At 40.1% G+C, this 21,828-nt stretch overlaps 1 protein-coding gene across 4 annotated transcripts in view; it reads left to right on the top strand.

The window, feature by feature from the left end:
• Nucleotides 1–21,828, top strand: part of iqsec1a (IQ motif and Sec7 domain ArfGEF 1a) — an 89,850-nt gene that overhangs the window by 26,957 nt on the left and 41,065 nt on the right. The window contains exon 1 of one of the 4 annotated variants that reach the window (XM_080294859.1): nt 13,985–14,221. The exons of the other annotated variants lie outside the window; for them this stretch is intronic. Within the exon in view, the coding sequence (XP_080150985.1) occupies nt 14,103–14,221 (119 nt within the window). The 5' untranslated portion in view covers nt 13,985–14,102. Of the gene's footprint in view, nt 1–13,984; nt 14,222–21,828 lie in introns of those variants that run through there. 4 annotated transcript variants of the gene reach the window in all.

Raw genomic sequence — 21,828 nt, 5'->3', positions numbered from 1 at the left:
CTAGAAAACAATATTTTTTTTCACATCATGTCTGAAAAGAAATGTTGGGTTATCCTTCCTTCTCGAGGGACGCTGGGTGTTTGAGGCTCTCATCGACTGGGTGACTTTTTTTTTGGAAGTACTGATGTTTTTGTGGCACTAACAAAATGGAGAAGGTGAAATATTAATTACTATGGCATTTGTGGCCTGCTGTGCTATGCCCTGCAGATTATTTCATATTGTTTTAGTAATTCTAGACTTTGGAAACTAAGTTAAAAGACTTATTAGGGATTAATGGAACAAGTTTGGTGTCAAAGCTGTGTCATTCACAGAGCTCAGCTTGCTCCTCATCCTCCAGAGTTAGGGCAGTCTCTGGGGGCGGCCAATTACATTCAGAGCATGTAGAGTGTCTGCTATACTGCAACAGCATAAACACACTCCAGGCACTGACTTTAATTGTTGCTTCTGCTGTATACTTTTCTTTACTTCTCTTTACTTGTTTGCTCTGCTTTATTTACTATGTACTTGTTCTTTCTCTGTTCTCTTCTACATCAAAGCATTTACATGATCAAATACCATTTCATCACCATTAGAGCAAGGCAATCCATTAGCTTAGATGTGAAAAACACTTTTTCATGCATAAACATGTCTGTTTGAGTCAATAATGGACATCTGATTATTATGTTTTTTTTCACTAAATCTGGTGATATTATGAGACTGTACAGATCAGACCAGACCAGTGCAACAACAATAAGCCTAGAAAAAGTTCACTTTCATACCACCAGTGTGGAAAAGTAATCTCCTTCAAATGTTTGGAGCACAAAAAACTGGTCCCAGCAGGTTTTGTCAGTGCATGATTTGTTTTCTTTAATGTAGACAACAGAATGGAAATATTGTCGATTTTTCTCATTCAGAAACTGTCAAAACATCCAGAAACTACAGAGAATCACAGGCAGTAAGAGATATCACTTACAGTCTGCCCCATACATTTTGGAAAAATGACACAAATGTTGTTCAATCTTGACTACTTGATTTAAAATCTATGGTGGTAGTGTACAATGAAGTGCAGACTTTTAGCTTTAATCCAAGGGGTATAGTAAAGTTATCGCATTAATTCTTTAGGAATTAAACATTTTTATGCATAGCCCCTCAAAAGTAATTAAACATACTAAGATGAATATAAGGATCTAAGTCCTTTGCCACAGATGAGTCCTGAAATCTAGAATCCATGGACATCATCAAATCCTGTTTTTCCCCCAGCTTTCCTGGCCCTTTACTGCAGCTGCCTTCAGTTGCTTCTTGTTTGTGCGTCATTCTGCATTCAGTTTTGTATTTAATAACTGAAAAACAAATATGTTTAGCTGAGATCAGTTAATTGAGTTTCTAAGTTATTGGAAGGACATCGTGTGAGCTCCTGAGGCAGGTAGTTCCAAAGCTGAGGGTCCCTCATGGCAAAAGCAAAGTCGCCTTTAGATTTAAGCCTTGATATTTGGAACTGCCAGGAGGACCCCATCTAGAGGTTTAATTCGCTCATACAGGGTCAACATTGTTCCTGTGTATCTAAGGGGCCAGACTCAAACTTGCTTTAAAAGTGAAAATTTTAAAATGATATCTGAAACGTACTGGTAGCCAGTCGAGAGGAACCAGCATTTTGGTGATGGGATTCTGCCCGCTTAAACCAGTAAGAAAAACTGTGAACATTTTGCTACTCTTGGTGGTGGTCTTTAGCACCTTGGACAGGAAAATGTGTCAGCATAAGCTCCAAGCATTCACACGTAAATCACCCAGCTGAAACACTGAAATGTTACTGGTGTGATGATGGCCTGCAATGTAATAGCATATGTGAACCACAACAAAGAAGATGGATTGCCTGACTTCTATCAGGACGCACACATCATTTTCCTCAAGATATATAATTCTTTTTCCATTCTTGACTTGCTTTAAAGTGCAGTAAATCAGGAGCTAGCGACAAATCAGAGTCTGTAGACCAAAGTGGAACAGAGAGAAGAGGAAACATAACTACATTTAAAAAAAAAAAAAAAAAAAAAAGGAAAGTTATTTTAAAGGGGTGAATTCACAAAAAGAAAATGGATGACTTCCATATTAATTATAAATTATACTGTTTTGTTATCTACAAAATGTTTTTACTTCTACATATAGAAGTGAAAGTACTGTACTTACACTTGATAACAGGCTTTAATAACCTAAGAACTGAAACTATAAAGAGATTAGGTTAAAGTTTCCCAGCAACCATGGTAAAAAAAATGACATTTGGTTTATCGGAGCGATCGTGGCTCAAAATTTGGGAGTTCGCCTTGTAATTGGAAGGTTGCCGGTTCGAGCCTCGGCTTGGACAGTCTCTGTCGTTGTGTCCTTGAGCAAGACACTTCACCCGTTGCCTACTGGTGGTGGTCAGAGGGCCCGGTGGCGCCAGTGTCCGGCAGCCTCGCCTCTGTCAGTGCGCCCCAGGGTGGCTGTGGCTACAATGTAGCTTGCATCACCAGTGTGTGAATTTTACCTGTACAGCATCCCGCTGAGTGTATCGCTTGCTCCTAGCTCTGGAATGACCTGCTAGAGGAAATTAAGTCGAGTCAGTCTTTCTTTGAGTCTTAAAACACATTTTTATGACAATGCTTTCCCTTTGAGTTTTTCACTTGCTTTGAATAGTCTACTTCCTCAGTACATTACTCAGTACAACTTATTGGAATTGATGTTGGCTTTATTTAAAATGGTCGATAAATGAAATGTAAAAAAAAACAAAAAAAAATGTTGACAACACACAAATAAAACAACCAGCTGATCCGAGCACAATCGGGCAGAGAATAATAGAGTAATCTGTGACTTGTTGTTGTATTATAAGAAAGAAAGAACACATAAATAACTGTTCACTTTTTATTTTGTGTGACTGAAGGAAAAAAGTATTTGCCAGTATATCAGATTTTTACATCACCAAATATCTGTGTCCACATTGGTCTTAAACGTCAGTGGAGCTCTAGTTTGTTTTTATTTTGTTCAGTCTTGGTTTTATTGTATTGCTCCTGTGTAGCATCTCGCAACATGATTTTTAAGTGCTGCTTTAAATAACTAGTTGTTATTATTAGTGAGCGATATACTGAAACTCAAAATACAGCCAAATATTTAGCTTTCAGTCTCATCATTTGCCATCTCCGCCTCTGTAACGATTTCTCCCACTTCTGTCTCTTCTGTGGCTCTGGTTTCATTTGTAAAGACTAGTGGCTGTTTCATTTCTACTCCTCTCCCATGACTGTTGAGCGTAGAGTGGGAGAGGTGAAAACAGGAAGTGTGTTTATGTCAGACTAAGAAAGCGAAACTGGAGCATACAGCCAGTCCAATAGGGATGCAGGATCTCAGCTTATTGTGAGAAAGGATCATTGCTCTATACGGTTTACTGAGGGAAAAGAATCCAAATTCATCTGCAGGCATGTGATGGAAACTTGAAAGAAAATGGTACAAAAGCAGCATATTATATGTTATAATATAGGAATATAGACAACCACATGAAATGAAGGGTAAAAAAACACATTTTCTTCCTCAGTATCTGTAAAATACATGAACAGAAAGCATGTTTTAACTGATTTTGGGTGCTGCATGTATTCATTGCCTGCAGCTGCCTTCTAGTTCAGTCCCGTCCAGATTTAAGACTTCTTCTGCACCCATCAAGCTCAGCCCAAGGCTGAATGAATGCTTTTAACTACCCAAGATGCTTTCCCTCTCTTCCCTCTCACGCTTTCCTCACTTCACGCCTCTCTTTTAATTCCCCCCCCCCCCCCCCTTTTTTTCTCCAGATATTCTCTTTGTTCTTTCACTCAATCAAATATAAATAAATAAATATCATCTGCTGGTCTGTAATCTTTCACCTCCTTTGACTCTGTGGTACGTATCTGTGTCTCCCTTTTTCTCTCATCAATTAAAACAACCCATCTGACTTGATTAATAGCTAAGGGGCAGAAGTAAAAGTGGGATGGTGAAGTGTAACTCTTTCTGAAGTGTTTACACCCCTCTCTTAAGGCTCCAGTAGGTTGTAAACTTGCTGTTACTGGACTGGTCCATTTATTTGAATTTGATGTTTGTATTATCTGGCATTTGACTTTTAGAAAACACCTAAACTTGGATCTCCACTAGTACATATTTAATTCCGGGGTTTTATGTTTTTAATTATAATTATAAAGTTAAATGGCTATTTCATAACAGGACCTGTGATTACGTTCACTGCAGAGCTCATTGATTCCTGCAAATTGGCCTTTCTTCCTGGGATCGCAGACCCCCACCCTAACCTTCTGCTGATGCAGCCAATGTCTTATTTGCTGATGGCTGGAGGCAGAAAGGCAGCCCGGGAGACTGTGATCTAGCTGCAGGGGTGAATATAGTGCAAAGCGACACATACACAGAAAAATGACAATATGTAGGTTCATGAACCCTGCATCATGACTGTTACTGCAGGTATTTCATTGCAGCATTCCCCTTCTGTAAGGCCTTGACAGTATCCGTGGTCATTTGGAAAGGAGTTTAACGATGCACTAAACATTTATTGTATGTGGCTGCAAACAGTCCCGGATAAATGAATGAGCAGTTGTGTCCAAGAGTTAGTGCTGGTTTTTAAAAAGAAAAGGAAGAAAGAAAGAAAAAAAAAAAAAGAGCAATTAAAGTGCCTTCCGCCCTCCATAAAATTCAGACTGTTATTTAATGCTTTCTTTTTTGGTTCTTTTTCTTTACTGCCGTCAATATTGAAAAGGTTTGATTCCACCAGATGGGAAATTACATCTGTGCAATGATTTAATAGGCCTGTGAAATAGAAGGCCCACTACCTTAATGTGTTTGAACTCTTGAGAAAACTCTTTGAAGTTCCCAGCTTCTGTTTCGTCATCACATTCTCTTAAGAGTTAATTACAGGCTCCACGCTGCGCTCTGAAGCTGCATAGCTGGAAACACACAGTTTTGATTTAGAAGTAAACGCAGGCCATTTGGTTCGTAATAAGTTGCTTTGACTCTAAGTAGCAGAGCAGAATTTGATGCTTTTTGTTGTGCCATGTGCCTTTCACTTGACTCAGTTTTGCAGTTAATGCTTTTGGGCAAGATGCACGCATGTGTGGTTGATCTGCATATGTGTGCTGTCACTTTCGCATGCAGACAGCCATGCCGCACATAAACAGTTTTCAAAGACTGCGATGCTGTGCTATAAAGCCTGGCAAGCTGTCAGTTGTGATGTTATGGCTATGTTTTCACTCTAACTCATTCATAATGGGGAGCATTTATGATTTTTCTTATTTTCTGTCATATATATGGTTACATTCACCTAACAGTGAAAGATTGTACATTTAGTCCCAGGAGGACAGACAGAAAAGAAAATCTGTCAAATCAAACATTCAAATCTATCTACTGTGGTGACTCCATGTGGAGCATCTGAAAGTAGATTGTAGACAATGACACTTCAGTTCAATTAAAAACTGTCCAAAGAATTATGCAGATCTGGAAAGACTGTGGCGAACCATCACCTTCGAGGAAGAAATGGGTTGGGAAAAAACTTGTATAATCATGATTGGCATTTTCTCAAATATTTGGTAAAATCAAATCACAAAAAATCCACAGTAGAACTCACTGCCATGTTTAATAGTGAAAGTGAGGATATTTCCATGCATACAATGTAAAGAGACCTTAGGGTATTGGGACTAAAGAGCTGAAGTAATCCACTCATCAGTGATCATAGAGATTGGACTCAGGAGTAGAGGAAAAAGGTCACGTGGTCTAATGAGTCCTGTTCTAGAGTGATGGGTGCAGCAGACAAAGTGATGCGCCCATCATACCTGGCGCCTGCCGTGAAAGCCTGTGGGGCCGCTATTATGATCTGGGGTTTCTTCAGTTCAGTAACATTATGTGTCAAAAAATTAGGTCAGCTGACTACCTGAATATACTGAATGACCAGGTTTTTCCATCAGTGGAGTTTTCTTTTTCCATGCCACAGGCATATTGCAAGATGACATTCCCATGATTCATCAGGCTCAAATTGTGAAAGAGTGGTTCAGGGAACATGAGATATGATTTCAAATGTGGAACGAAAACCACAGGATCCGGACCTTAACCCTAGTGAGAATCTGTAGGATGTGCAGGAGAGGATTTTTTGTTGTGGGCCGTAGTTTGCCTGGCAGTGTGTATTGTGGGTTTTTGTTTTGTTTTCTTTTTCTTTTTCTTCTTTTGCTTTTCTTTTTTTAAATTTATTGACAATTGCCCATAACGTGTGGACTTAACTCTGTTTAAAAATGGTGGATGCTCATATTAGACATTAACAAAACTTTGAGTAGTGGTGAGCACTATAGTCTCACCCTCTCACTGTTGTCTTTTACTTGTGGCGTATAGCATGTGTGGGGGGAAAAGGTGTTTTAACACCTTATAAATAAGGTTTATTTTAAATATTATCACACAAAGCTTCTCTTGTAGAGTTCCCCATCAAGAATTACAGATGATTTATACATATCACCCGCACAGCAATAAAACTTGCCTTATACTGTGTAGATGCTTATACTGCTCTGTGACTAAAACAGCTCTGACACTGGGGGGGGGAATTAGAAAAGGACGTCTGGGGGTGCCCTGTGGTGTTTAGGTGGGCGCTAAGTTAGTAACAGCTAACAGCATCTTAAAGGTCACAAATGTTGTTCATTTCACCTTTCAGTGGTTTTAATGTTGCAGCAAATTCAATTCAATAATCTATACAGGACTGCTAAAAGTTGTATAAAAAGACCCCAGAAAACTTGTAAGTTCTTTTTGTTTGTTCTTTTTGTTGTTGTTTTAAAATTAAACTCATTTTCAATCAGTTAAATTATATAAAATAGCTGACTGAAAATTTGAGAGTTTTGAGAAAGAAATAACATTTAAAGTAATTCATTCATTGTTGATTATTTTCTGCCTATTCCTTGGAAACTGAGCGTGTTTCTTTTATTTGGGAAGATGCTGAGCATTTTTGAAATGGTTCATGGAAATGGTAAATGTGACATGTATTTCATTTCATAAGAATTTTAAGGGTTAAGTTGATTACAAAACAAAATCAGTTCTAAACATGTTACATTATTAAGTATCTGTTGGCATAGTAGCTTTTTAAAAAGATATTGCCTAACATTTTGTGTTTGTTGTGCAGTTTCTATTTGGTCTGTTTCCAAGGGTAAGACCTGCCATTGGATGCACTATTACCTTGACAGTCATAATAACCACGCTGCAATTAAAAATTAAGACATTATTAAAATGAGCACACATTCTGCTTACAGTCGTAGCCTTAAAACCTTCAATCTTGAATCATTTATCATTTAATAATAGTTTAATAATTTGCCATGGCGTGATTTGCGATATGACATACTGCTCTTGTTTAAAAAAAATAAAAATAAAAATAATTTTGTGTTTTCAGCAGATGAGAAAATAATTTTGAAAGTACAACATGTGTCTGCACAGGAAAGTGGTTTAATTAGAATAAAATGTATTTGTGTGCTCCCCTTCAGAAAGGCAGGAGTTTGCAATTCTTCATGCATGACTGAAATCCGATGTGTCTGTTATAAATGCATCCCGTCAGCAGTAATGAAAAGTCACCCAGATGTGTGGCGACAGGGCACAGGTGTTACATTTCAAGACAAAATCATGTGTGACACAAGTATGATTTGGAGAGCCTTTAGGTGATACATGTGCAAGTACTGCACCTCCAGCTAGAAGAAAAAACATGTCAGAGCATCCTTTTTTCCTCAACCAGTGCTTTTCTTTCACTGTATTACCCACTGCCACTTTCCGTGTTAAATTAGATATAGTGAGAGATTAGTGCTACTGTGCGACTGCCTCAAAGAGCTTATCCTTTCATTAGTTCCGTGCAACATTAATATCAGGCAAAAGAGACTGGGAGTGTTTCAGATCTATCTCTCAGTTTGATACGAGGCATTTGCAATTCCAAAGCCCCACATCAGCGCCCGGATCGAGCTGGGGGAAGAGCTCACAGGGATGAGGTGAAGGAGCAAGGAGTAGCTTATCCAGGAAATAAAACTGAAACATTTGTTCTCTTCTGCTTTTTCAGCTCTGCCACTCAAGAGCAGGGATTTGTCTGTGCATGTGAAACAAGATATTAAAGTATTGCTGCTGCTGGATGAATGATCTGTTTGTGTGGGGGTGAAATTTCCTGCAAGCGAGGAGATGAATGACAAACTGTACATTACAATTATGACGATAATACATACTGTATCGCTCTGTTTTTAACCTTAGTTAAAATTTGCATGTATCTGGATTGTTTTCTTTCCTACTTGTTTTTACTATGCGAGTCAAGCAGTGCTGTAATTGGTGGAAATTGAGGCTTGAGCAAGAAAAGTGGATTTAGATCTCGCAATTTGTGACCTTACAGTAAGACAAACTTCTAATTAAACAGGATTTTTATCACCAAATGCAGTAATTGCATACTGTGTACTGTACTGTATACAAACATGGAACCATGCAGTACATATTATCAAAAGTAAGTGAGCTTTACAGAAAAAAGTAATAGCATTATGCTACTTTTCATATTAACGTTTTTAAATGAAAAGAAGACTCAGATGAACGCTTCAGTTATACTGTGGAGGCTATTTCGCTGCAGTGGTTTGGATCTACCTGTTCCTTAGAGAAAAGGATCAGTGCTAATAATTACAAAGTCATGGTCTCCTCCAGGAGGACAATGCTCCATCTGAGTATGAACATGATGTAAATCATATGCTGCGGCCTTCACAGTCAACAGACTTTAACCGAGCTGATACCTGTTCTGTCTGTACACACAGACATAGTCCAACAGTTTATTTTCCCTTTCGTTTGTGTGATAAGCTTATAACTATGGATGTTCCTGGCAACTAATAACAGAAAATATTAAATGCATGGAAGTTAAACATTGGCCAAAGAAATATTTTTTTGGTTGGTTGATGATGCTGCAAATGCACACATTAATTTCCAATTTGGCTAATCTTATCAGTGCTAGCAGTGGTAGCTTAGGTTTCCTCCATTCTAGTGTCTATAACTTAGTGTAGAAAGTGGTCAGCTGCTTGGTTATATTACATTATTTGTTTTCTGACGCGGCTAAAGTAGAGCGCAGCCACGGTGGTTCCTTCTTGCTCATTTACAACTTCTATTCACAGAGAGAACGAACAACAGCAGGGCACAGTTGTTTGTTCATGGGTGGTGACCGGTCATGCCATATGCTTTTTGAACTGGCAACTTTAATTGCACATTAATAAATAAAAAAACAAACATGTTTAACTGACTTATATTTTTGGCTTCAACTCATTTGTCTGGTCACCTCTCCAAAATTTGATTATAAAACATAAAGAAATTCAGCCCCAAAGTTGTTAAATTTGTGCTTATTTATAGTGAGCACCTAGAACAGTATAAAAAAAAAAGTGTATAGCAATATAGTTTCCCTTTCATATGATGTTTAAATATGTCAGTTTAATTTGTAGGATTTTTACATTAATTCACTGGTAATTGTGCCATAAATGATCTCTCTAAGTCTTCCTTTGCATGCTGTATCAGTTATATATACCAAGTGCTGTAGCAGTATTACTGACATCGGCTTATGGAGGAGTCTAAACTTGTGATGAGCCTCAGCTGAGGCCCAAGGGGTCAAGTAATGTCTTTGTCTATACTTCATAGTTAGAGGCAGAGAGACAGCTCTTTGTTTGGCCTGCAATGAAAAGCTTGTCTGTCTTTTGCTTCTGATGTTCTTAGGCTTGAGGCCAAGTCAGTGACAGAAGGAGCCTTTGCACAGCACTGTGCCCTCTGCCAGCGAACTACAGAGAGGATGTGCTGTGTTGTTGCATGGAAAAACACAGGCAAACTAACCCTCTCACCTCTTTTCCCCAGAGCATTGTGCAGAGGTCCCCATCTAAAGGGGATTGGTCAGTTTTCCTAGCTTTTGAGACTGTAGTTGTTGTGATTAGGAAAATGTTTTTATGGAACAAAAAAGCTATGGGTGTATTTTTTTTGTAAGTATTATTACTGAAAGCTGAAAACAAAACTGAAATGACTGAAGCGTCAAGTTTTGTGATGTTTTTCACTTTAATGATACCTTTTTGTTGGAAAGTACATAAACGGTACATAATCTTTGTTCATGGGTTTGCTTTGATACATTGTTAGCCTTCTTTCTTAAAGGGAGATTGCTTAAAAACCACATGCATTTGATTAATGTATCCAAATTAAGCAACACTGTAGCATCTGGTGCAACACTAAACCCCCATGAGTGACAGCATCAGTAAGCTTATTGATCACATCCTGTCACATCTTATTGCAGAAGATGTAGTGCACTGCCACCGTGTGGTCTGTCACTGTAAGTGCTGTGCTTAATGTCTTCTCTTTTGCTCTCTTCTTGCTCTTCATCACTCAGCTTGTCTTGATTTGAAGTGGGCTGAAATCTCATGAGAGGAGACGGCTCATTTTAGGACAAAATATGGCTTCCTGCTGGCACAGTCGGTTCCACCAGTGCTTTTTACAGATTGTGCAGACACATGCGTAGCACTGCATTTTGAGTGTGCAGTTTTGATGAAATAGGAGGCACCTAGTCACCCGAAGAAGAGAAGAAAATAGATTGCACTTCACTGGAAATGTGTTGATGCATTGTTTTATACATAGTTTATTTTTTTAGACATTAAACCAAGCAGAACTTGCTTTATGGAGAGGACTTGTTATCTGTCAGTCTCTGTTATGTTTGTACATCAACTTTAAAGTTGAGCTGAGAAACAGTTTTTGGACAATGGCAGTATTGTACAGCAGTAGACATTTTTAGTGTAAGATGAAGCTTAATGATTATTATCAGTGATGAAGTGTACACAGTGGTGATTGTGATTATTTGTCTAAACTGTTGAACTATTAAACAACAGGAGGGAAAAAAGTCAATCACAATTAGTACAAGAGGTTTAATCTTCAAATTGTCGGTACAGTTTAAAAAAAATCAATCAATATGTGCTGTTAAGAATGTGGCTCTAATGATTTTTAGGTCTGTGCATAAACGGTGCTGATTAATTTTCCGTCAATTAAATTATTTTCAGCTTTCATGCAAGAACATGAGGCACACTCAGTCAGCTCCTTTTGATTTGTTTTTTTTCCTTTGCTGTTTATGATCCACTAAGACAGTCCTGTGACCATCTCTATTTCCATCTTCACTTGCCTTCGTAACATTTAGCGAATGTGTCTGGCGCCCCCCTTTAAGAAGACAGACCTGTATAAAAGCCTGTGTGTTCATATAAAATACGTAAACAGACAAGATATTGGTGTTCTTTGCGTCTGGTTTTGTGTGCATGCCCTCTGCATAATATCCCGCGTACCGTCTACGGCTGGAAATTCAACATCGTACATAAAGGTCGCACAGAAGCATATCTTAATGTGTGCAAAGGTACACCTGGCAATAAAATAAGATTGCAACTGAAATATCAACCTCAGCACTTGTAATTCAGTCTCGTTGTGAAGGCCTGAAAACCTCTCCTTTGTGCTGAATATGGTAACCATGAATTTAATGTTATTTGTCAGGTTTAAAGAACATCTTTCTCGCCACTGTGCTCCTCGGTCTGTATGTGCCCTGACTACTAAATCTCTGCTCTTGGTTTGCTGTTTAACAGAATGGAACTTACCATCGTTCCCATCAACCTCCAACCACCAAGTATCTTTTTGTCATCCATGCCCACAAACACCTACACTGACTATGTTTATATGCCAGTTTGGTTAAAAAATTAATAAATGCACATTTTACATTACAGCCCTGTATTTAGAGTTAGAAATGGAAATAAAGTTGTACATTTTAAAAATACAACAAAAAAAGGCCCCGAACAGTTGAGCACCTGGAATCTTCCAGCCAGTCTTTGTCAGGTAGATGAGCAACATCCCCTCAATCTAAGAAAAAATACACAATCAATCCAATGTTGAATTTAACATCAGATGTGTTCAAAAGTGCAACAATAAAAACGACTAGTGTGTGAGTTAGATGGTACAATATTCAATACATTTAGCAAAATGTTAAGTAGAACTAATATCAATGCTAACATCAGAGCCCTGGATGAGAACCGGAAGCATGTGCTGAGGTTATTAAAATGAATGCTCTTATTACTTATACACTCAACTGGTTGCCATCGCTGTCAATGTTGGGAAGTGACAAGATGTATACAGCAAAACTGTGGTATAGCCATTATACCAGGGGTGGGCAATTCCAGGCCCTGAGGGCCGGTGTCCTGCAGGTTTTAGATCTCACCTTGGGTCAACACACCTGAATCACATGATTAGTTCGTTACCAGGCATCTGGAGAACTGCAGGAGCTAATTTAGCCATTTAAATCAGCTGTGTTGGTTCAAGGACACATCTAAAACCTGCAGGGACACCGGCCCTCGAGGCCTGGAGTTGCCCACCCCTGCATTATACTAAGGCTTGTCTCCTTTGGTACATGTAAATTTAAATCTTAAATTTTAAATCTCACATTGCAAGCCATGACCCAGGAACATTTGACACTCTTGTCATTCGTTGTTTGGGAGTCTTGTTTTCCGTATAGAGGTATGAACTGATCAATGACTGTGACTGTGTTAACTGACTGTGATTAACATTACTTGATTTCCATGCATATACTCATAAATCACAAATTCAAGACATTATGCCAGAAATTGAGAAATCTGCACTTTTCTTAATAATTACAGCATACACAGGTTGTGTGACTGCAATTTAGATAATGGACGTGCTGTACATCTTTAACCACTGCACATGCTCATTAACAAACATAGTGGTTGCACTAATTTGACACTGGATTGAAGTGAGGTTAACTTTGATGATGAAACACATTCTTCTTGGACTTTGAACCACAAGCCTTGGGTTTCTGTCTATATTCTACCGTGTGTGTGTGTGTGTGTGTGTGTGTGTGTGTGTGTGTGTGTGGCCTTGTAAAGTCCCTATGAGAGTTGTTCTTCATACACATTATCCTCCCTGCCTACAGTCTCGCTTTGGATGCTGTTGAGGGTGTCAAGTCAACAACACTAACATCTATTTCCTAAGGGCATGGTACATTGTAGCTATAATAAGACACACTGTACATCATGTGCATCTTGTGGTTGTTTTGATGCATTTTTGCAACCAAAACTTCAGTTTTCTCCATAATATAACTGTATTTCTGCTTGTTAGTTCACACTTCCTGTCTGGTTTTGGAATTACTTGCACATGATGCAATATCTGTGCAAGCCATGTTGTTTCTAATACCCAACTTGGTGTGTCAGAGATTGCAAAGTTATGAACTGCAGTAATATGATTTGTAACTTATTTACCTTTATTTCTAGACGATTATTTGCCATATATCCATGAACTGATCTCCTTAGTTCTTTCATAGTTTTTAAAATATTTTTTTATGCAGGCATAATTAACTAGAGCCATGCTGCATCTTTACCTGCTTGCGCCACTCCTCATTAGACTGTGTGTTTTGAAAGACACTACAGAGAAAAGTGCATTGATTCCAGTGGAGAGAAAGATGCCGAGGGAGGGAACAGGGGTTGGGTATGTGAGAAGAAGAGAAATGGTAAAAGAGAGAGGGAGTGAAAACAAAATGGGAGGGAGGGGAGAGAGAGAGAAGGCATGATAATGAGCCCTACCTCTGACACATCCTCCTGTTTCTATGGAGACCAAGGAGCCAATCATACAGCCCTGCTGAGGACTGTACTACTGAGAGCAGATAAGAGGGTGGAGAGAGGTGTACGCAGAGGCTCCTCTCTGTTTATGAGAGCCAATAAAATCCCAGTAGCTCTCCAGGAGGTAGTGCCTTCTTGCTTTCCTTTAAATGTGGAAGTCACCCCTGGCATTGATATCAGTAAAGAATTAGTAATCACAGAGAAGAAGAAGAAGAAAAAGAGGAAGAGAGGCTTATCACGAGACATCTCCTTTAGAGCTCTACAAGACCCCACCCCACACCTCCTCTTCCACCATCAGCCCCACCCCCCTTAGCCCCCCACCAGCTGCCAGCCTCTTGGATGCTCCTTGTTACATCACACGCACTGCCCTCTGGCAGCTCGTGTTTGTGACTGGGAGGGAGAGGGAGTGTGAATGTGAGTGAGCCCGTGTGCGCACGCTGTCCCACTGTCGAGTCCCGTTGACCAGCATACAGGATGGACAAACCAAGTGTTTGGCGCGCCGTGGTGAGCAGCACAGACCCCAGGAGAACAAGAGACCCCGGGTCCCATTCAAGCAGACCGGGCTCCGCCATGGGTTACCGGCTCTACGACATGTGAGTAACATGTTTTGTGCGAATGCAGACAGGACAGCCAGACAGGCGGGCTCGCCTGCCTGGGCGGCACTGATGCAGCTCCCATTCATAGAGACAGCAGTTGAGTGGGTGGCGGTGGAATACAGGGTGTCTACCTCTCTGGTGTCCATGCTGAGTCACCTATGGCATCCGGACCTTGCTTCGTCCTCTTGTGTTCCCTTCCTGAGCCTTCATCGTAAACAACGTCTCTCCTGGGGAGGGGCGGCGAGGTGGACCATACGTTTGTTTGAATGACATTCTCAGTTTTCAGCAAGATGAGTTAATACCATGTGTCTCCATGTAAATTGATAAAACCTATGTGTTGTTTGGTATTTTGAGTCTGCCATTATAACAGAAAGCACAACAGAGTCATGTGAATAATGGTTTTAGAGCCTCTGGTGGCTGGGAAACATGACTCATTTCTGGATGATGCTGTGACAGCTCGTACTGGGCACATGAGTTCCTCACAGCTTCTGCTGTATATTTGAGGGTGTCAGTGTGTTCTTGTGTGTGCTTTGTATAGTGTGTGTGTGTGTGTGTGTGTGTGTGTGTGTGTGTGTGTGTGTGTGTGTGTAAAATGCGGCTGGGTCTAAGCTGTTATTTTTGGGATGGCGATGAGTCCTACGGTCTGTGTGGAAAGCTTGCATTTCTGCTTCAGTAAATTATGTGTGAATTCTCCTGTAGTGAAAGAGAGACAAAATCCTCTTATGTGTTTTTGAAGCTAAATAATAGTATTATTGTTGTTGTTGCGCTCCACATTTTTTTTACATGTGCTCTTCTGCTGTCTAGCACATAAACACATCAGCTGAATAAGCATTTCGCTGCCTTATTTCTCTGCAGAGGGACCTTCAGGTTTGTTTTCCCTCTTAAAGTGTGTCTTTGCTGCATCACTGTAGACCCTCTGATTTCCTTACAACCCTTTGAGTGTAACCATGTACTTGAACTTCACACATGTACTTACTAACTGATGCATAACGGTGAGCTGTATTACGCTGTCATGTCAGGATTTAATACCATACGTGGGTATCTGTCATCTTAATGAATATGAGACCTTCATGGGTCTCCACTGAGTCTTTCACAGGCAATCTGGCACTGCCATTTAGTAGATTTAATCTCTGCCTTGTTTCTGTTCAGCCTGTATTAGTAAATATGGACACTCCTCAGATTTTAAAGTTTCTTTCATAATTACAATTTTGTAATTTTATGCTTAACTTTGAATTGCATTTCTGGTTTTTGTTGTTGCATATTAAGCAGTTGTGTTCAGAGATGGTCGCTTATTTCTTTCATCCTCATTCCCTCTCAGCTCTAATCCAAGTAAAATCTTTAACCAAAGACTGTCACATGACCTGGGTGAGGAGCTGACAGCAGGAAAGTGAAAGTGTTGTGCAAATTGTGGTTATTGTTGTCTGGAGACTGAGAAGATGTACTGCTGACTGACACTAATGCTTGTGACTTTTGTGTCTGTCAAACAAACTGAGGATCACAATGTCTGTTCAATACTCCTTTAATGAGGAGCTGGAGTTGGACAAGCATGTTGTGTTGTAAATGTCATTTCATCGTATTTGGCAGCCGCCCACCTCACTCTGGAATTCCGATGCTGTCCCTGCAGCAGTGGAATGCCAAAAGGATGATGATGTCCTGGGTTTCACCAAAGACTTTCCTGCCCTAAAGGGATGCAGAGGTTGTCTTGAGCTGAATACACCATCATACACAAAGTGTAATTTGTTCAGTTGAGTACAGTGGAACAAGCATGCATTGGTTTTGGCTCCTGTATATATACTATTCTTGCAAGGAAAGCTTAAAGAAGAAGAATTCAGGCATTTTCAGAAGGTATTTTATGCAAAACATTTACTCTACATCATGTTCACACTGACACGAGTTGTTTTGAGGGACATAAATCAGTAGTCACTTTGCACCAGAAATGCTGAGCAGCCACATTATTCAGTACTTATTGATTTAGCGTGTGCACAAAAAGAGTTGTTGCTTTTTAATAATAGACTATTTTTGGTTTTCTAAATCATAAAAAATGCATGTGTTGGAGTCGAGATGCGTGAAAAATCAATTGAGCTGGTATCACTATTGTCCGTAACATTCGCATCCACAAGGTGTGATCTTTGTGCATGGATTATTTTTTGGGATTCAGAATCGCTTTCTTATATATTCTGCAGTGCACCGAATATACAACATTTCATGGACAAAGCAGGTAATAAGCATCAACTGGCTTTATCTTTCGTTGAGATGAGCCATGCATTCTTGGAGGGCATTTGTGGAGTGAATTAATTTTTAACAGGATTGCCAATCCCTGTTACTAGATGTTCTAAATGCATTGCCCCCTGATCAAGTGACGCCAATGCTGATGAAAAAGAGAATGCGTCACCAAGGGGGTAAGGCAGTGACGCCACATTCCTCCACTTTGCGTGCTCTCTCAGTCTGCAGACCCAGCACACTTTGCTGTCAGAGGCTCAAGCTCAAAGACAACTGCCAGCACTGCTCTGAATATGCCTCTGCTGTAGACAGGAACTGTGAGATGCATGGAGCTATTGCATAAGACAACAACTGCATGTAATGCATTGCCAGCACAAGGCACGACGAGCATGCTGTCAGTTCACATGGCATCAGCTGATGGGGCATAATGCTTAAAAGCAGGAAGTGAGTCACTTGTTAAAGCACATGCTCTTTGTATGCACAAACCTGTCTTCATGAAAGCCCTTTGTTCTTTTATTTGTCTGTGTCTAGTGTCCCTCATGGCAATTCTTAATTTACTCAAGGACTTAAATATATAATGTGTTTGTCGATCAATTGCGTTCTCATCAGTCCTTAATTTTTGACTGATGGCAGGATATTTACACCTTATAGTTCCCCCTCTTACCTCATCAGCATTGTTTTTGGCAGAAAACTAAACAGAATATATGAAAACAAATGCCATGCTTTTTTCTTTTTTTTTGAAGGTGCAGGTGCATAGTATACTTCAACATCCAGTCAGAAATGTACCAGCAGTACAGTAGCATTTTGGTTTTTGCCGAAATGGCACAAACTTGGCTGTGCTCAATCAGCTCAAAGGCTGTCATTTGCACACTAAAACGTCAGCAGCTGGACATCTGTCGACTGACACTGAGATAGTGGCTGAGTTTGCAGCTGGAGCTGTGTCAGCCATGTGTGAGGATGATCAAACCAGTGGGAGCTGTGGGGCTCTCGGGGGCACATCTCAGTGAGTTGAAGTTTCCTCAGGGGAGTAGCTAGTGCTGATGCATTTGTGGTTTGAAACAGCCCATAATAAGCCTCTGCCTTTGCCAATGGCACCGTCAGAAGCCTCAGCACAGAGGAGAGTTGGGTGCTTTAGAAAAGGATGCATCTCCAGAACATTTTGTTCCTTTAGCGAAAATAAAAATGGATATGCGGATGTGTTTGTCTGCAACAATGTTACATAATAACAACCAAACCAAGCGATCACTGACTACTGTTGTCTTTTCATTTTGATTGAGACTTTCATGGTTTTCTGTTCATAATTGGGAAAGGTGTAACTGTCACACTTAAAGCCTTTTCTGCACAGTGCCTACCAAGTGGCTCATGCTGCCTTACATTGTTTCATACAAGACATGCTAATCCTATCAGGGATATTAAACATTTCAAAGCAGTGTACCTGCATTCACAAATCCTGGACAAGTGCATATACTATAGCAGTTCTGTTACCAGCCCAAAGGTTATAACACAGCTTCAGGACGGCTGAGAGAGACTAAAAGCTGTGAGATCCTCCTCCAGAAGCCACAAAGTATTTCCCCCACTTTGTTTTTATTTTTCTTCTTTTTGTCTGTGCTTTGCTTTATGACTGTGTCTGGATTTTTCTGCTTCAATGCAAAACAAAAACTGGAGGAGTGAATTTACAGTCAGTATGGCTCATCCTCTGTTTCTCTTTCATTCTCTTTCGCCTCTGCTTCTGTCCTTTTTTTCACCATCCAACTAATGCTCTGCATGGCTGCTTCCAGGCTGACAGCTGACAGCTGAGCAGCTGTACTGTACAATCTGTGTGATACAGGAGCTTGTGCACATGCAAACTGCTGTAACTTTAGTGTAAGATTAGCTGCCCTGTAGTATAAGCTGTCATGCTAGTTGGACACTTTAACTTCTGTGTCTCCATTTTGCTTGTAATGAAATTAACATGCTGGGCTCAGGACGTCAGCATCCCAAACAGATGAAGAAGAAAAGCTGCATGGCACACTCTTAAATTTTATGCTGCTATTTATAATAAATACATTTGTAGTGATTTAAAAATGGATCCTTTTGTGAAGCCTATTGAAGTTGGCCACTGGAGATCTAAGTGATGCCCTGCTTATGTGATGTGGTATGAATTAGGAAGAAATAACTTCCATGGTGTTTTATTTGTTTATGTTTTCTTGAGTGAATCGGCAAACTTGTCGGACTCCTCGTTGCTCCGATTACATCAGCTTTTGTGGCTTCGATGCCTTTAAAATATGAAAGTTACCCAAATTTGCCACCAGGGGGTGAACTTTTCTAACATATTCATTCAGACAGACTGTCCTTCACACAGAAATAAATCAAAAGCTCAGGATCAACTGTGCACTTAATGAAATGATGGGTATAATTATGTCATCATAATGCGTGCTTGTGTAGCTTTTTCCTGATGTTATAAGGCCTGGCATGGTTTTGGTAAAGGCCATCATCCTACCAGGTTCCTACTAGCAAAGGCAACCACCATCTTTCCCCATATTTTCCCCTCATCATGGAGTCTTTAAGCAACCTTATCAGTGATTGACTGTGGCAGTCATGGGGGAGAAGTGGGGTCCTGTGGCTGTAGTGCTCAGTATCATCATTTATCACTACACTAGTTTAATTCAGCAGCACAGTGGAGACAAAACCTGTCACAAGGCCGTTCAAATGAGGGCATGTATTCAGACTGATGGTTGAACAGGTATTTTATAGCCTTTTTGATCTCAGAGAGTGTGGGCTGTATTGATCCACCTGCAGTGCTCTGAGGATTTCAGTCATGAAAGATTTGGAATATTTATATATTTTTTATTTTATTTTACATGCACTATACGGACAAAAGTGTTGGCACACAGAATTTAATCTTTGAATTCAGGTGATTTCAGCCCTATTGCCACAGGTGTATAAAATCAAACACCTAGCCATGCAATTTGGCTTTATATTTGTGAAGTTCGTTCTAAACAGCTGACTAAATTTGACCATGGTACTGTAATAGGATCCCATTATTGCAATACGTCAGTTCATGAATTTCTTCCCTCTTAGATATTCCATGATCAGCTGTAAGTGGAAAGTCTTTAGCAACCACAGCAACTTGGTCATGAAGTTGCAAAAAATGTAAAGTTACAGACCGCGGTCGCCAACTCTCTGCTGACTCGATAACGGCAGAGCTCCAAGCTCCCTCTGCCATTAACATCACCACAGAAATTGTCCCTGGGCCTTCATGTAACAGGCGTCCAAGCTCAAGCAGCTGAAGCCTTGTGACGTAAAGCATTCAATAGTCAATGCAAAACACACCGCCGCTGCACTCTGGAGCAGTGGAAACGTGTTCTGTGGAGTGATGATCTTGCAGTCTGATGGGTCAGTCTGAGTTTTGGCAAATATCAGAAGAATGTTACTTGCCTGACTGTTCTGTGGCAACTGTACAGTTTGGTGGAGGAAGGAGAACACTATGGGGTTGTTTTTCTGGGTTTGGGGTGTGTCGCTTACTTCCAGTAAAGGGAAGTCTTAATACTTCCATTCATCAAGAAATCTTTTGACAATTCTGTGTTTGTAGCTTTGTGGTTACTATATGCGGTTAAGACACTTTTCTGTTTCAGCTTTACTTTGTGCAATGGGACACCGTTAAGTCCATAAAGGCATGTTTGAATGAGTTTGATTTGCAAGAACTTGACTGGTCTGCACAGACCCCTTACCTATACCCCACTGAACATCTTTAGGATAAACCAGAACTGAGATTGCAAGCCAAGCCCACTCAGCCAACATTGGTATCTGACCTCACAAATGGTCTTCTGGGTGAATGAGCAAAAAATCCCCTAAAACCACACTCTAAAATCTTTTAAAAGGCCTTTCCAGAAGTATGGAAGCTGTTACAGCTGCAAAGTGGGGGAACTATTCTGTATTAATGCCAAGGATTTAGGCTACGTCCACACGTACACGGGTATTTTTGAAAACTGAGATTTTCCGTTTCCGTTTTAAAAAATAATCCCGTCCACACGTAAACGCAGAAATTAAGGAAAACGCTGCCAGGAACATGCCAAAGTCGTATGTGGGGAGGGACAGTAACTGTGTGTGTATATGTAAGTATTTAAACACTGTAGAGAGTACAATTACTAGTAACAGTATTGTAGAAATTAATTTCACCAAAACAATAATGTGTGACGTCAAAAAAGGCGCACACCTTTGACGCTGCGTTTTTCTCGTCCACACGTAAATGCAAAAACGGAGTTTTCGAAAATATCCACCCTGGCAAGCGTTTTTAGAAATCTCCGTTTTCAGTGACTGAAAACGCCGTTTACGTGTGGACGGAAGGTGCAAACACATAGAAAATCTGCGTTTTCAAAAATTACGTAAAATTGTGTGGACGTAGCCTTAGAAAGAGAAGTTGGAAAAGCTTGTACTGTAGATGGCTCAGCATATTGGTCCACATGTGTGATCCGTGGTGTATGGACTTGTTCTCATCTGGTGCTCTTCCACTCTACTTGAGTAATGAAAGTGCTTTTATACAATGTTTCTCTTTCAGCCACTGACAAACACATTCATACAAGCACTTTCTTCTACATCAAGTGCTTTCAATCTAACATTCACACTCTAAATGCATCAAGCGGAATCCCAAGGATTCTTTGGCATGCAGACTGGAGCAGCCAGAGATTGAACCACCAACCTTCCAATTACCATATGACCTGCCCTAGCTCCTGAGCTATCGCCAGCAATTTTTGGCTGTGTTTGACTTACATTATTTATTTATTTTTTGTAACTTGGGGCGATGCAGTTGATTACTGCTCTTGACTCTGACCTGCGCAAAAATGCACTTGACATTGTTTTACAGGGTAAAAACTTAAAGTAAAAGCCTTTATAGTGAAAAGCACCCATTTTGACCACAGTTAACAGAACAGTTCTCTGCTCTCACATTTTTGCTCCCCACACATGTGGACGTGCCTAAGCTTACAATTTTGAACAATCGTCAATCTGCTCAGGAAATTACAGCCTGTTGCACTTGTATACGCACTTACTCAAGTCTTTGTCCTAAAAAAACCCAAATAATAGTCTGTCATGTGCTCTTGAATCAGAGCCGCTAAGCTATTATGCCATCTATATTGTTGTAAGAGTCATACTTCTTTGCCTTGACAGACTGTAATATGTTCTGCTAACAATGCAGTGAGGTTTTTACATACACTAACCACTGGTGTGAAAAAGAAAGGGACAACTAAAAGGGCTTTCATCACCATTTCCAAATGGTGAGAAGAACAGAAGTTAAGTGCAGATACACGCTTTTTACCTACAGCTTAATTGTCGTCTTCATCTCTAGGTATCGTCTTTAAATGTCACATGACATGTAACCACTAAAATTCAGAGTGCAGTAATGTACA

The sequence above is a fragment of the Astatotilapia calliptera genome, chromosome 20 (assembly GCF_964374335.1).
Source record: "Astatotilapia calliptera chromosome 20, fAstCal68.1, whole genome shotgun sequence".
In the NCBI taxonomy this organism is placed as follows: Eukaryota; Metazoa; Chordata; class Actinopteri; order Cichliformes; family Cichlidae; genus Astatotilapia; species Astatotilapia calliptera.
This window is presented reverse-complemented; position numbering and strand designations above follow the sequence as displayed.